Source organism: Lagenorhynchus albirostris, chromosome 2, assembly GCF_949774975.1.
Source record: "Lagenorhynchus albirostris chromosome 2, mLagAlb1.1, whole genome shotgun sequence".
In the NCBI taxonomy this organism is placed as follows: Eukaryota; Metazoa; Chordata; class Mammalia; order Artiodactyla; family Delphinidae; genus Lagenorhynchus; species Lagenorhynchus albirostris.
This window is the reverse complement of record NC_083096.1, coordinates 106,132,822-106,148,848: the sequence shown is the minus strand read 5'-3', so window position 1 is coordinate 106,148,848 and position 16,027 is coordinate 106,132,822. Positions and strand designations below refer to the sequence as shown.

General features: G+C 37.0%; 1 protein-coding gene across 1 annotated transcript in view; it reads right to left on the bottom strand.

The window, feature by feature from the left end:
- Positions 1–16,027, bottom strand: part of HFM1 (helicase for meiosis 1) — a 135,822-nt gene that overhangs the window by 74,084 nt on the left and 45,711 nt on the right. Inside the window, exons 19-20 of the mRNA XM_060142486.1 lie at positions 5,933–6,013; positions 199–290 (exon numbers count right to left, since the gene is read on the bottom strand). Coding sequence (XP_059998469.1) covers positions 199–290; positions 5,933–6,013 — 173 coding nt within the window. The remainder of the gene's footprint in view (positions 1–198; positions 291–5,932; positions 6,014–16,027) is intronic.

Below are 16,027 nucleotides of genomic sequence, written 5' to 3'. Positions count from 1 at the left end.
ACAATTGGAAATATATTCTAAGGAGTACTATTCTATATCTTACAATCAAAGGCATATGAGGAGGAAAAACATAAGCACTATTAGAAATGCTTTCTTTTCTGCTCATTTATTCTTAAATTGCATGAGATACACAAATTATTTACTCCAATATTATTTTATACTATATCATTATATATTTTCTTGTGAAAATTAATTTACCAGATCCAATAAAGTTTCTTTTCCACTGATTGTACAAAATTTCTTCACTGTCTCAAATGTAATATAATACCAAGCCATCAATCTTCCTGCCTCTGTGGGAAAAGACAGAAAAATAAACATTCCCCATCAGATGAAACAACTTGAATTTTCATCAATTTAACAAACATTTCCTTAGCATCTTTGCTGTGCCTTTAACAGCATCAGGTACAAAAGACACCAAAAAATCTAGAAGACACGGTCTCTGGAACCTACAGGTTAGCTAGGGAGATAACCACATGTGAAATAGCTAGACTAGAGTACAAAATCCAGTTAATGATAATGTTTACATACACAAACTTAAGTACAGAGGAAATTAAGCCTAAAAGAATGGTCCATGTGGGATTACCTTCTAGACCTCAGGAAAAAACAAAACTTGTTTATCAAAAGAGTAAAGTTTAAAAGGCTCTTTAGAATAATGTAATGAGAGATATGGCTTGATAAACATAAGACTAAAATTCAGGTCAAACTGACCTGCTTAGAATCTTTGGGCCACCACTTACTAGTTACTAGGTGATCATGTGCAGGTTACTTTACCAGTTTCTTAATGTAATGTGGGAATAATAAAAGTATGCATCTCATATGTTTGTTGTGAAGAAGATTAAATGCAATAATACATGCATAGTACTTAGCATAGTGCCCAACGTTAAATAAATGTTGCCTACTTTTATTATCAAAACATGATGAAAGGTAGAATACAGAGGCCCTGAAATAGCCTTTAAATGCTATAAAGGAGTTTAGATTTTGGTTTTGATTTGTAAAATAACAGAAGACCACTTAAAATTCTTGAGCAATATTTCAATTAAATTTGAATTTGAAACTAAATTGTTTTGGAAATAAAACATCAGGTAGGCTGTGGGTAGGAGGATGGGTAGAGTGAGGATAAGTAATTGATGAAATGGAATTCATTTAAAAGGTTACTGGCTTCAATTATAAGTTGTCAAGAACATTACAAAGAATTTCAAGTCTTGTGAACACACACAAAAAACAGCTGAGAAGAGGAAAAAGGCATACTGTTACTCAAGGAAAAGGCTAATATTTAAGTATGTGCTACAGATTTTGCTGAAGAGGAAAGAATTTGACATTCCATCACTTATAGGCACCAAGAATAAAGTACAGTAGACAGAACTTAGACTCAGGAATAGCCACTTTCTCAATTAGGAGTCTAGTGAATATGTTCAGCCAAAACGTGAGTAATGCAGTGGTCCACCAAAGGGAGATTCTAAGAGCAGTGTGTGAGATAACGAGAATATGGTTACCAAGGGAACTAGTATATGTTATATGTAGGGTAAATTTTAAGATGCTCCTCTTATCCTAGATGTTTATAACTTAATATAGGGTATCTCCCTGCTAGTCAAAATGAAAGGTTTTGAGAAAAGGCTTGATATTTGCTGGCTTATTAGTAAGGACGAAGGTTTCCTAGGTAAGGTATAAAAATAAACAAGAAAGAAAGCTATAAAGAAAATGAGTCAAGGCAGAAGCAATGGAAATAATTTTTTAAAATTTGCAAGTGAAGAGAGGAAATAAAGAGGCAACTTGCTATCAATATAGCTTTTGAATAATAGCAAATACAGGGTATTTCAAAGTAAAAGTCATAGAGTTGGGGTAAGGAGAGTGGAAGCAGAGGTCATGAGAATGCACCTCTCACATATCCTACTGCAAGAAGTGCTCTGATGGATGGCCCCAACTGCTATGTTCTGAATCTATCACTATGTACACACCAAGATCACACTTCTCGGGAGATACAAACAAATGACTGAGCATGGCAGGAATATTAAGAAAGATCTATAAGCCAAGGGACTCTTAGGATGGGCAACTTTGACTTGAAGATTCCCCATCAACTTTGCCAAATGGTCTTAGGACTGCATTGCAGGATAAAATTCTCCTTCCTTCTCTCTTTCCTTCCTTTTCTCCTTCCTTCCTTCACTCTCCTTCACAGAGGTAAGATTTGCATCCCAGTTTAATGACTTTCCATGCCTTTTGCAATTACTGCCCATTTTCATAAGGTTGTTAATCCTTCATAAATTTGCACAAACTAAGACTTGGCCTTTTGAGACCTTCTTCTATACACATTAGCAGGCAGAATAGCCAAAAATCTGGACAAGAACACAAGCATACAGATAAAAATACCTAGATACTTGAGTATTATAACCACAAACTAAAAAAGCAAAAACTGTATGAAGCAGAATTACTGGAACATACAGACTAAAAATTTAAATACAAAAAATAAATATTCAAAGAGATAAAAGAAGTAATAGTAACACAAAGGAACAAGAAGTCATAAAGAAAGAATTAATTAGAAATAATATGTAAGGAGCTTCCATCCACATTAACAGCAGGCTAAGTAATTATGAACCAATGCCTCTGCTGAAGGCAACTAAGTCAGATAAATGAAACATATGAAATATCTTTTATAAGGCAGCAAAGAACTAACAAGATATTTATCTGGGAGAGGGCTTAAAACCAAAGGGATAAGCACACACAAAATATTAAAAACTGACCACATACTGGGCCATAAAACAAGTCTCAACAATTCTCAAAAGATTGAAATCATACTGAAAATATTATCTGATACAAAGCAACTGTATCAAATATCAAAAACAACAGCAACAACAAAAAAATTGAAAAGAAAAATAACTAGAAAACCATCATATGTATAGAAATTAAGAACTAGATTTCCAAATAACCCATAGGTCAAAGAAGAAATAATGAAAATTAGAAAATACAACAAACTGATTGATAATGAAACTATTACAAATCACAGCTAATAAAAATTCTTAGCCTTAAATAAATATATAGTATTCCTATACATTTACATAAACCTTTATTTCCTGTAAATATATAGTATATGCATTCCTATAAAATCTTGTATTCTATAAACTACATACTAAAAATAACAAGGTTTATGGGAAAAAGTATTGAGGCAAACAACTAAAAAATTCATACAACCTTATAACAAGAGCACTAACCTCAATGATCCTAATAAAAATACTGGCACAGTTAAAAAGACATGTTAAATTCCTCATAAAGTTATATATACATACATGTATGTAACACTTTATGTGTGTGTGTTTTAAGTAGCTTGATGGTGTAGGGTGTAACAAGAGTTGAGGCTGCTGAATTAATAAATACAGAGGACAAAATGTCCAATGATTGGGCATTGCATAATATGTGCTTTCAAAGCAGAGTACATGACCAAACTGGGTCCAGAGGAGGAACAGGTAAAACAGCATCATGTACAATACCGTATTCCTCTGAAAACTCAGCTGCATTCAGCTAGAATGTATATTTTATGTTAAGCTGCTGTGATAGTTAATATTATGCGTCAACTTAACTGGGCCATAGGGTGCCCAGATATTTGGGCAAATATTATTCTGGGTATGTCTGTAAAGGTGTTTTGGATGATATTAACATTTAAATTGATAGACTGAACACTGATAGAATATTAGTGCTCTTTGCAATATTAATGGATTTCCATTTAAAAGATTTCTGTGGACAAATAAGAAAGTAAAAATCTTAGGCTAATCAATTTCATCTCTTTTTTACTACCTTTCTTCTTAGCACATTTAGTATGCTACTGAACCCCATGAATCTCCTAGAGAAGACAGTTTAGAGTAAAACTGCATTCTCTATTTTAATTTGGAGTCTCTCACCCCCCACCCCAGAACACTCACTAAGATAAATTGGTGTATGACATGAAGATCTAAATAGATTTTCACTATACCATTTATTGAAACATCAATCCCAAGGCAGTTCTCAATTTTAATGTGCAAAAGCAGCATCCAGGGAACAAGCTTAAAATCTAAATTACTAGGTTTTACTCCTAGAAGGTGAGGTTTGTAGGTCTGGAGTAGGGTTCATTAATTTCATTTTTAACATAACAGCACCCTCAGTTGACTTTGAGAGGAAGTAGTTAACCCAACCACACTTTAGGAAACATTACCCTGCTACGTGATAAGGAATATTTTCAGCTCCAAGATTGGATTGTCCTTTTGGACATTCCTGCCTGGACATGGAATGAGTGAGGAATGAAAGAGAAACCAAAGACATCAAACATTTTTTAATAGGCTTAACAAACCGGTTATGCTATTGAAAATAAGAGGCAAGTAGAGATACATTTTCCTAACCTTGGACAAAAAAGAGCAACGACTCATGTTTTCAGAGGAATTTTTTTTGCTGTAAATGTTCATTATCCCATTTCATCATCACAACAACCCAGTAAGGTAAGTAGGATGTGTAATATATTCTTGTTTTACAGATAAATAAACTAAGGCTCAGTAAGCATAAGGTCACAGCAAGCAGAGTGGCAGAACTGGGACTGAAATCCAGGCATTTGGAACACAAATTTTATGTTCATTCCACTGTATAGTATTCCAGGTCAAATTAACTGTTATATGCTCTGGGTGTCAAGTTTCATGTCATATATGTAAGAAAAGATTTCCAATAGAAAACTAACGTTCAAATGTCATAGCAAAGGTGAGAGACCAGGATCAAAACTACAATTCATTTACATAATGACCATAGCTTAAGCTGTGAAGGTAAATTATGTTTTCAAAGAAATTATCATAAACTGGGAATAAAGGTCCAACATCTACACATTTAAGAAGCCCATAGTAAAGCAAAAAAGGTCAGCAAAGAGAAATTGATTAAAGAAGCAGAAAGAGAATCAAAAGAATGTTAAAAAGAAGAAAATTAATCAGGTAGTATTCACTGATGATTGAGAAAGAAGACAAATATTACACATATCATTTATTAAGTATGTTTAAAGGCAGAAGGAATGTTGTCAGTGGATCCAAGAAGTTCCACAGGGAAAGAATTATAGTGGGAATAAGATTCTTGAGAGTTAAAATATCTGAAGAATAGATGAAGAAGTTATATTAGTGATTCTCATGCCCCCTTTAGTGAGACATCCTAGAATACAAAGAAGGTAATTCTCACAAACAAATTAGGTTTATCAGAATGAGAACCATGGGAGAGGAAACAAATGTTATAACTCTAGGGCTGAGAGTTAGGGAGGTAAATTGCTTTTAAAAACCTTATACAAATAAATACAAATAAAAACATAATACAAAATCATACATTTCTATAGTACAGTTGCAAGTATGTAAAAATGCATTTAAAAATGGAAGGATACATGAAATGTTAACAGATAGTCTGATTTTTTTAAACTTTCCTATACTTCCCAATTTTTATTCAGTAAAGTATATCTTCTTAATAAGTTTAATTTGTTATAATGAAGTCAATATTTTCCCCTAAGAAACTTCTAATCATGAGTGGTAAAAACTACAAAACATTCTTTCTTGCTTCTGTTATACCCTATATAGAATCAAAAGGAGAGAGACAGAGAGAAAAGGAGCCTAAGTAACCATCCATATAAGCAATGTTTGAATAATTAAGAATTGGCAAAAGGATAGCTACAAGAGTTATGACAGGACTGAAGCAACCCAAAGATTTGAGCATTTTAATCCTCTGCTAAAAGTCACTGGCATTAGCGAACACAAATTCTGTGCCTGTCAAAAAGAAGATCTATAATTTCAGAAATAAAACTCGTATAAATTGATCATGCTAATAATGATGATACCCTACTGAGAACTGAAACCACAATTTTACCATCATCTAAATTTTAGTAGAAAAAAAATTTTTAATTTAGCCTTAAGTAAGCAATTGTTAAATTTACTAACAATGATGGAAAAATTACCAGTTGGTTTGAAATTAACATCTTCATCCATCTTTATCAGGCCCAGAGATGATAAATCATTCAGATTCTTCAAACATAATTCTGTTCAATTATAGAAAACACATTTTTTACTTTAGTAAAATAAAGAATCAACACAAAATAGAATTTATTATAAAATATCCTGAAGGTGTATTTCAGTGTAATTGTTCTGGGAAGAACTGTAGTCCCTATTTAAGTGGTTAAAAAAAAAAACTCATTTAAACAAAAGAGCTGACTAATATGCTGAAAAAATTTTTCTAACAGTAAAAATAATACAAATAATAAAAATAACACTCAAGTGATAACATTTACAACTTGGAGCTTTTAAAATGATATATTTGTACTATCTCATTTAATCCTCAAAACACAACATGGCAGGTATTAGTATTATTTCATATACAAGTTAGAAAATTAAAGAATAGAGAAGCTAAGTGACTTGCTCCAGGTCTAAATAACTGTTTTGCCATTTGACTTCCAATATGGCAGTAGTTTTTCTTTTTAAAAAAGCTTTAAGATATATACACACAAAGTATAAAGAGTCAAATAGTTCTACAGAGATTGTTCAAAAAACACCAGTCTTTCCCCTCCTCCTAGTTTGCCACACTCTCTTAAGGTAACCATTATGACTATTTTAGCTGATGTTTCTAGTATTTACTTCAGCATCTCTGAATATGACACTATTGCACCTGGAAGGAACCTCTGAATAGGAAGCAATGCAAGTTCACTCTCACTGATTGATGGGGATCAGAGCAATTGTAGTAACCTGTTGCATTCAGTGTTCTCTCTGTTCCCTGCTATAAAGACACAGACCTACTAGAGAATGGACTTGAGGATATGGGGAGGGGGAAGGGTAAGCTGTGACAAAGTGAGAGAGTGGCATGGACATATATACACTACCAAACGTAAAATAGATAGCTAGTGGGAAGCAGCCGCATAGTACAGGGAGATCAGCTCGGTGCTTTGTAACCACCTAGAGGGGTAGGATAGGGAGGGTGGGAGGGAGGGAGATGCAAGAGGGAAGAGATGTGGGAACATATGTATATGTATAACTGATTCACTTTGTTAGAAAGCAGAAACTAACACACCATTGTAAAGCAATTATACTCCAATAAAGATGTTAAAAAAAAAAAAAAGCCCAGGAGATTGGAGGCAGTTAACAGCAGAGAATGGGAATACCACAACCTATTCAATGTTATATAGCCACTCACAAAAACATAGCCCTTAGAAAGCAGGGTTCTTTGAAAAATACTTTAGTTTAAGCAACATTGCTAAGGCAGCTTGATAGTTTTAAGTGTTTGGTTAAGTAAGGCTTTTGAAGTCTTTGCTAATTTTCTTAATTACCCACTATTAAATTAACAATCAGTGGCCATCAACAAAAGTCTACACATAATAAATGCTGGAGAGGGTGTGGAGAAAAAGGAACCTTCCTACACTGTTGGTGGGAATGCAAATTGGTACAGCCACTAGGGAGAACAGTATGGAGGTTCCTTAAAAAACTAAAAATAGAGTTACCATATGATCCTGCAATCCCACTCCTGGGCATATATCCAGAGAAAACTATAATTTGAAAAGATACATGCACCCCAATGTTCATTGCAGCACTATTTACAATAGTCAAGACATGGAAGCAACCTAAATGTCCATCAACAGATGAATGGATAAAGAAGATGTGAGATATAGATATATATATATATATATATATATATACACACACACACACACACACACACACAATAGAATATTACTCAGACATAGAAAAGAATGAAATAATGCCATTTGTGGCAACATGGATGGATGGATGGACCCAGAGATTATCATACTAAGTGAAATAAGCAAGACAGAGAAAGACAAATATCACATGATATCACTTATATGTAGAATCTAAAAAAAATAAATAATACAAATGAACTTATTTACAAAACAGGAAGAGACTCACAGACATAGAAAACAAACTTATGGTTACCAAAGGGGAAAGAGGGGGAGGGATAAATTAGGAGGTTGAGATTAACATGTACATACTACTATATATAAAATAGATAACCAACAAGGACCTGCTGTACAAGCACAGGAAACTATACTCAATATTTTGTAATAATGTATAAGGGAAAAGAATCTGAAGAAAAATATACATATATATAAAACTGAATCACTATACTGTACACCTGAAACTAACATGACATTGTAAATCGACTACACTTAAATAAAAAAAAAACAATGCTCTCAACTTTCAACTTCAAAAAAATTAATATTCAGTAAGTTAATCAAACAAGAATGCTTACTATATGCTGAGCACTATTCTAAGCTTAAAGTTTATAGTAGTGAACAAGGCAAGGTTCTTCTTCTATAAAACTTGTATTTTACTGATGAAAGCAATCAATAACAAATAAATAATTTCAGGTATTGATAAGTATTACGAGGGAGGGAGAGATTGGGATTGACATGTACACACCACTATATTTAAAACAGATAACCAACAAGGACCTACTGTATAGCACAAGGAACTTTGCTCAATATTCTGTAATAACCTAAATGGGAAAAGAATTTGAAAAAGAATAGATACATGTATATGTATAACTGAACCACTGTGCTGTACACCTGAAACTAACACAACATTGTTACTCAACTATACTCCAATATAAAATAAAAATTAAAAAAAAAGGTATTATGAAGGAAAATAAAGCTGAGACAGGAACTAAAGAATAACAGTTTTTTAAGCTTTTATTTAATTAAGCTTACGTGTATTTCAGATACACAGCTTATAATTTCTGATTAAAGTAAGGATGTAGTCATCGTAATTTTCAACATAAACACATCACCTTTTCCAAGAGCAGGAAAACAGCAGTAACAATATGGAAATTGTTTTTCCTTTGTCTCTGTAAATGTGGGTTTAAATAAGGTAGTCCAGGAAGGTCTCTCTGAGGAGTTGATATGTAAACAAAGACCTGAATGAAATGAAGGTTCAGGCCACGTAAAATATGCAAGAAGTGTTTCAAGAATAAAGAGAGTGCAAGGACCTGAAGTGCGAACAAGCTTGATGTGGTTAAGAAACAGCAAGATAGCAATTTGGACAGAGTGGAATAAATGAGGAGAAAGTGACAAGAGATAAAGTTAGAGAAATAGGCATGGGGATACCAAATAGGACTTTGTGGGTTCTGGTGAAAGTTTGCATTTTATTCTAAGAGTGATGGGAGAGGTACTGGAGGATACTGAGTAAGAAAGTATAACAAAATTTAGGAAACAGCATATTGTATGCTAAAGACGCTTCCTAAGAAATTTAAGGCAGAGCTCCAAGCAAACCAAAACATTCTATCCAGTTATATAATAAATTTGGCTATTCTTTATAGGCAAAACTTAGCCACCTATAATAACTGAAAATAAGACAAATATGAACTGTTAAGAACATTTAAGAATGCCAGAGACTTCCGGGAAGATGGCGGAAGAGTAAGACGCGGAGATCACCTTCCTCTCCACAGATACACCAGAAATACATCTACGCGTGGAACAACTCCTCCGGAGCACCTACTGAACGCTGGCAGAAGACCTCAGACCTCCCAAAAGGCAAGGAACCCCCCACGTACCTGGTTAGGGCAAAAGAAAAAACTAAACAGAGACAAAAGGATAGGGACGGGTCCTGCACCAGCGGGAGAGAGCTGTGAAGGAGGAAAAGTGTCCACACACTAGGAAGCCCCTTCGCGGGTGGAGACTTCGGGAGGCGGAGTGGGGGAGCTTGGGAGCCGCGGAGGAGAGCACAGCAACAAGGGTGCGGAGGGCAAAGCGGACAGATTCCAGCGCAGAGGATCGGGGCCGACCGGCACTCACCAGCCGAGAGGCTTGTCTGCTCGCCCGCCGGGGCGGGCGGGACTGGGAGCTGAGGCTCCGGCTTTTGTCGGAGCGCCGGGACCGGACTGAAGTTGGCGGCGTGAACACAGCCTGCAGGGCGTTGGTGCGCCGCGGCTGGCCGGGAGAGAGTCCGGGGAGGGGTCTGGACCTGCCGAAGAGGCAAGAGACTTTTACGTCCCTCTTTGTTTCCTGGTGCACGAGGAGAGGGGATTAAGAACGCTGCTTGAGAGAGCTCCAGGGACGGGCGCGAGCCGCGGCTAAGAGTGCGGAGCCCAGAGACGGACATGGGACGCTAAGGCCGCTGCTGCCGCAGCCAGGAGGCCTGTGTGCAAACACAGGTCACTAGCCACACGCCCTTCCGGGGAGCCTGTGCAGCCCGCCACTGCCAGGGTCCCGGGATCCAGGGACGGCTCCCCCGGGAGAGCGCTCGGCTCGCTTCAGGCTGCAGCGTCACGCCGGCCTCTGCCGCTGCAGGCCCGCCCCGCACTCCGTGACCCTCCCTACCCCCCGGCCTGGGTGAGCCAGAGCCTCCGAATCAGCGGCTCCTTTAACCCCGTCCTGTCTGAGCAAAGAACAGATGCCCTCCGGCGACCTACACGCACAGGCGGGGCCAAATCTAAAGCTGAGCCCCTGGGAACTGTGAGAACAAAGAAGAGAAAGGGAAATCTCTCCCAGCAGCCTCAGAAGCAGCGGATTAAAGCTCCACAATCAACTTGATATACCCTGCATCTGTGGAATACTTGAATAGACAACGAATCATCCCAAATTAAGGAGCCCTGTGGATGAAAGGCTCTTGGTGCTGCAGCCAGGAGTCAGTGCTGTGCCTCTGAGGTGGGAGAGCCAACTTCAGGACACTGGTCCACAAGAGGCCTCCCAGCTGCACATAATATCAAAAGCAAAAATCTCGGAGAGATCTCCATCTCAACGCCAGCACCCAGCTTCACTCAACGACCAGCAAGCTACAGTGCTGGACATCCTATGCCAAACAACTAGCAAGACAGGAACACAACCCCACCCATTAGCAGAGAGGCTGCCCAAAATCATAATAAGTCTACAGACACCCCAAAACACACCACCAGATGTGGACCTGCCCACCAGAAAGACAAGATCCAGCCTCATCCACCAGAACACAGGCACTAGTACCCTCCACCAGGAAGCCTACACAACCCACTGAACCAACCTTAGCCACTGGGGACAGACACAAAAAAAAACAGGAACTACGAACCTTCAGCCTGCAAAAAAGGAGACCCCAAACACAGTAAGATAAGCAAAATGAAAAGACAGAAAAACACACAGCAGATGAAGGAGCAAGATAAAAACCCACCAGACCTAACAAATGAAGAGGAAATAGGCAGTCTACCTGAAAAAGAATTCAGAATAATGATAGTAAGGTTGATCCGAAATCTTGGAGATAGAATGGACAATAGAATGGACAAATTGCAAGAATCAGTTAACAAGGACCTAGAAGAACTAAAGATGAAACAAGCAACGATGAACAACACAATAAATGAAATTAAAAGTACTCTAGATGGGATCAATAGCAGAATAACTGAGGCAGAAGAACGGATAAGTGACCTGGAAGATAAAATAGTGGAAATAACTACTGCAGAGCAGAATAAAGAAAAAAGAATGAAAAGAACTGAGGACAGTCTCAGAGACCTCTGGGACAACATTAAACGCACCAACATTCGAATTATAGGGGTTCCAGAAGAAGAAGAGAAAAAGAAAGGGACTGAGAAAATATTTGAAGAGATTATAGTTGAAAACTTCCCTAATATGGGAAAGGAAATAGTAAATCAAGTCCAGGAAGCACAGAGAGTCCCATACAGGAAAAATCCAAGGAGAAATATGCCAAGACACATATTAATCAAACTGTCAAAAATTAAATACAAAGAAAACATATTAAAAGCAGCAAGGGAAAAACAACAAATAACACACAAGGGAATCCCCATAAGGTTAACAGCTGATCTTTCAGCAGAAACTCTGCAAGCCAGAAGGGAGTGGCAGGACATATTGAAAGTGATGAAGGAGAAAAACCTGCAACCAAGATTACTCTACCCAGCAAGGATCTCATTCAGATTTGATGGAGAAATTAAAACCTTTACAGACAAGCAAAAGCTGAGAGAGTTCAGCACCACCAAACCAGCTCTACAACAACTGCTAAAGGAACTTCTCTAGGCAAGAAACACAAAAGAAGGAAAGGACCTACAATAACGAACCCAAAACAATTAAGAAAATGGGAATAGGAACACACATATCGATAATTACCTTAAATGTAAATGGACTAAATGCTCCCACCAAAAGACACAGATTGGCTGAATGGATACAAAAACAAGACCCATATATTTGCTGTCTACAAGAGACCCACTTCAGACCTAGAGACACATACAGACTGAAAGTAAGGGGATGGAAAAAGGTATTTCATGCAAATGGAAACCAAAAGAAAGCTGGAGTAGCAATTCTCATATCAGACAAAATAGACTTTAAAACAAAGACTATTAGAAGAGACAAAGAAGGACACTACATAATGATCAAGGGATTGATCCAAGAGGAAGATATAACAATTGTAAATATTTATGCACCCAACATAGGTGCACCTCAATACATAAGGCAAATACTGACAACCATAAAAGGGGAAATCGACAGTAACACATTCATAGTAGGGGACATTAACACCCCACTTTCACCAATGGACAGATCATCCAAAATGAAAATAAATAAGGAAACACAAGCTTTAAATGATACATTAAACGAGATAGAGTTAATTGATATTTATAGGACATTCCATCCAAAAACAACAGAATACACATTTTTCTCAAGTGCTCATGGAACATTCTCCAGGATAGATCATATCTTGGGCCACAAATCAAGCCTTGGTAAATTTAAGAAAATTGAAATTGTATCAAGTATCTTTTCTGACCACAACGCCATGAGACTAGATATCAATTACAGGAAAAGATCTGTAAAAAATACAAACACATGGAGGCTAAACAATACACTACTTAATAATGAAGTGATCACTGAAGAAATCAAAGAGGAAATCAAAAAATACCTAGAAACAAATGACAATGGAGACACAACGACCCAAAACCTGTGGGATGCAGCAAAAGCAGTTCTAAGGGGGAAGTTTATAGCAATACAAGCCCACCTTAAGAAGCAGGAAACATCTCGAATAAACAACCTAACCTTGCACCTCAAGCAATTGGAGAAAGAAGAACAAAAAAACCCCAAAGCTAGCAGAAGGAAAGAAATCATAAAAATCAGATCAGAAATAAATGAAAAAGAAATGAAGGAAACAATAGCAAAGATCAATAAAACTAAAAGCTGGTTCTTTGAGAAGATAAACAAAATAGATAAACCACTAGCCAGACTCATCAAGAAAAAAAGGGAGAAGACTCAAATCAATAGAATTAGAAATGAAAAAGGAGAGGTAACAACTGACACTGCAGAAATAAAAGAGATCATGAGAGATTACTACAAGCAACTCTATGCCAATAAAATGGACAATCTGGAAGAAATGGACAAATTCTTAGAAATGCACAACCTGCCAAGACTGAATCAGGAAGAAATAGAAAATATGAACAGACCAATCACAAGCACTGAAATTGAAACTGTGATTAAAAATCTTCCAACAAAGAAAAGCCCAGGACCAGATGGCTTCACAGGCGAATTCTATCAAACATTTAGAGAAGAGCTAACACCTATCCTTCTGAAACTCTTCCAAAATATAGCAGAGGGAGGAAAACTCCCAAACTCCTTCTATGAGGCCACCATCACCTTGATACCAAAACCAGTCAAGGATGTCACAAAGAAAGAAAACTACAGGCCAATATCACTGATGAACATAGATGCAAAAATCCTCAACAAAATACTAGCAAACAGAATCCAACAGCACATTAAAAGGATCATACACCATGATCAAGTGGGGTTTATTCCAGGAATGCAAGGATTCTTCAATATACGCAAATCTATCAATGTGATAAACCATATTAACAAACTGAAGGAGAAAAACCATATGATCATCTCAATAGATGCAGAGAAAGCTTTTGACAAAATTCAACACCCATTTATGATAAAAACCCTGCAGAAAGTAGGCATAGAGGGAACTTTCCTCAACATAATAAAGGCCATATATGACAAGCCCACAGCAAACATCATCCTCAATGGTGAAAAACTGAAAGCATTTCCACTAAGATCAGGAACAAGACAAGGTTGCCCACTCTCACCACTCTTATTCAACATAGTTTTGGAAGTTTTAGCCACAGCAATCAGAGAAGAAAAGGAAATAAAAGGAATCCAAATTGGAAAAGAAGAAGTAAAGCTGTCACTGTTTGCAGATGACATGATCCTATACATAGAGAACCCTAAAGATGCTACCAGAAAACTACTAGAGCTAATCAATGAATTTGGTAAAGTGGCAGGATACAAAATTAATGCACAGAAATCTCTGGCATTCCTATATACTAATGATGAAAAATCTGAAAGTGAAATCAAGAAAACACTCCCATTTACCATTGCAACAAAAAGAATAAAATATCTAGGAATAAACCTACCTAAGGAGACAAAAGATCTGTATGCAGAAAATTATAAGACACTGATGAAAAAAATTAAAGATGATACAAATAGATGGAGAGATATACCATGTTCTTGGATTGGAAGAATCAACATTGTGAAAATGACTCTACTACCCAAAGCAATCTATAGATTCAATGCAATCCCTATCAAACTACCACTGGCATTTTTCACAGAACTAGAACAAAAAATTTCACAATTTGTATGGAAACACAAAAGACCCCGAATAGCCAAAGCAATCTTGAGAATGAAAGAAGGAACTGGAGGAATCAGGCTCCCAGACTTCAGACTATACTACAAAGCTACAGTTATCAAGACGGTATGGTACTGGCACAAAAACAGAAAGATAGATCAATGGAACAGGATAGAAAGCCCAGAGATAAACCCACGCACATATGGTCACCTTATCTTTGATAAAGGAGGCAGAAATGTACAGTGGAGAAAGGACAGCCTATTCAATAAGTGGTGCTGGGAAAACTGGACAGCTACATGTAAAAGTATGAGATTAGATCACTCCCTAACACCATACACAAAAATAAGCTCAAAATGGATTAAAGACCTAAATGTAAGGCCAGAAACTATCAAACTCTTAGAGGAAAACATAGGCAGGACACTCTATGACATAAATCACAGCAAGGTCCTTTTTGACCCACCTCCTAGAGAAATGGAAATAAAAACAAAAGTAAACAAATGGGACCTAATGAAACTTAAAAGCTTTTGCACAGCAAAGGAAACCATAAACAAGACCAAAAGACAACCCTCAGAATGGGAGAAAATATTTGCAAATGAAGCAACGGACAAAGGATTAATCTCCAAAATTTATAAGCAGCTCATGCAGCTTAATAACAAAAAAACAAACAACCCAATCCAAAAATGGGCAGAAGACCTAAATAGACATTTCTCCAAAGAAGATATACAGAGTGCCAACAAACACATGAAAGAATGCTCAACATCACTAATCATTAGAGAAATGCAAATCAAAACTACAATGAGATATCATCTCACACCAGTCAGAATGGCCATCATCAAAAAATCTAGAAACAATAAATGCTGGAGAGGGTGTGGAGAAAAGGGAACCCTCTTACACTGTTGGTGGGAATGTAAATTGATACAGCCACTGTGGAGAACAGTATGGAGGTTCCTTAAAAAACTACAAATAGAACTACCATATGACCCAGCAATCCCACTACTGGGCATATACCCTGAGAAAACCATCATTCAAAAAGAGTCATGTACCAAAATGTTCATTGCAGCTCTATTTACAATAGCCCAGAGATGGAAACAACCTAAGTGTCCATCATCGGATGAATGGATAAAGAAGATGTGGCACATATATACAAGGGAATATTACTCAGCCATAAAAAGAGACGAAATTGAGCTATTTGTAATGAGGTGGATAGACCTAGAGTCTGTCATACAGAGTGAAGTAAGTCAGAAAGAGAGAGACAAATACCGTATGCTAACACATATATATGGAATTTAAAAAAAAATGTCATGAAAAACCTAGGGGTGAAACAGGAATAAAGACACAGACTTACTAGAGAATGGACTTGAGGCTATGGGGAGGGGGAAGGGTAAACGGTGACAAAGCGATAAAGAGGCAGGGACATATATACACTACCAAAAGTAAGGTAGTTAGCTAGTGGGAAGCAGCCGCATAGCACA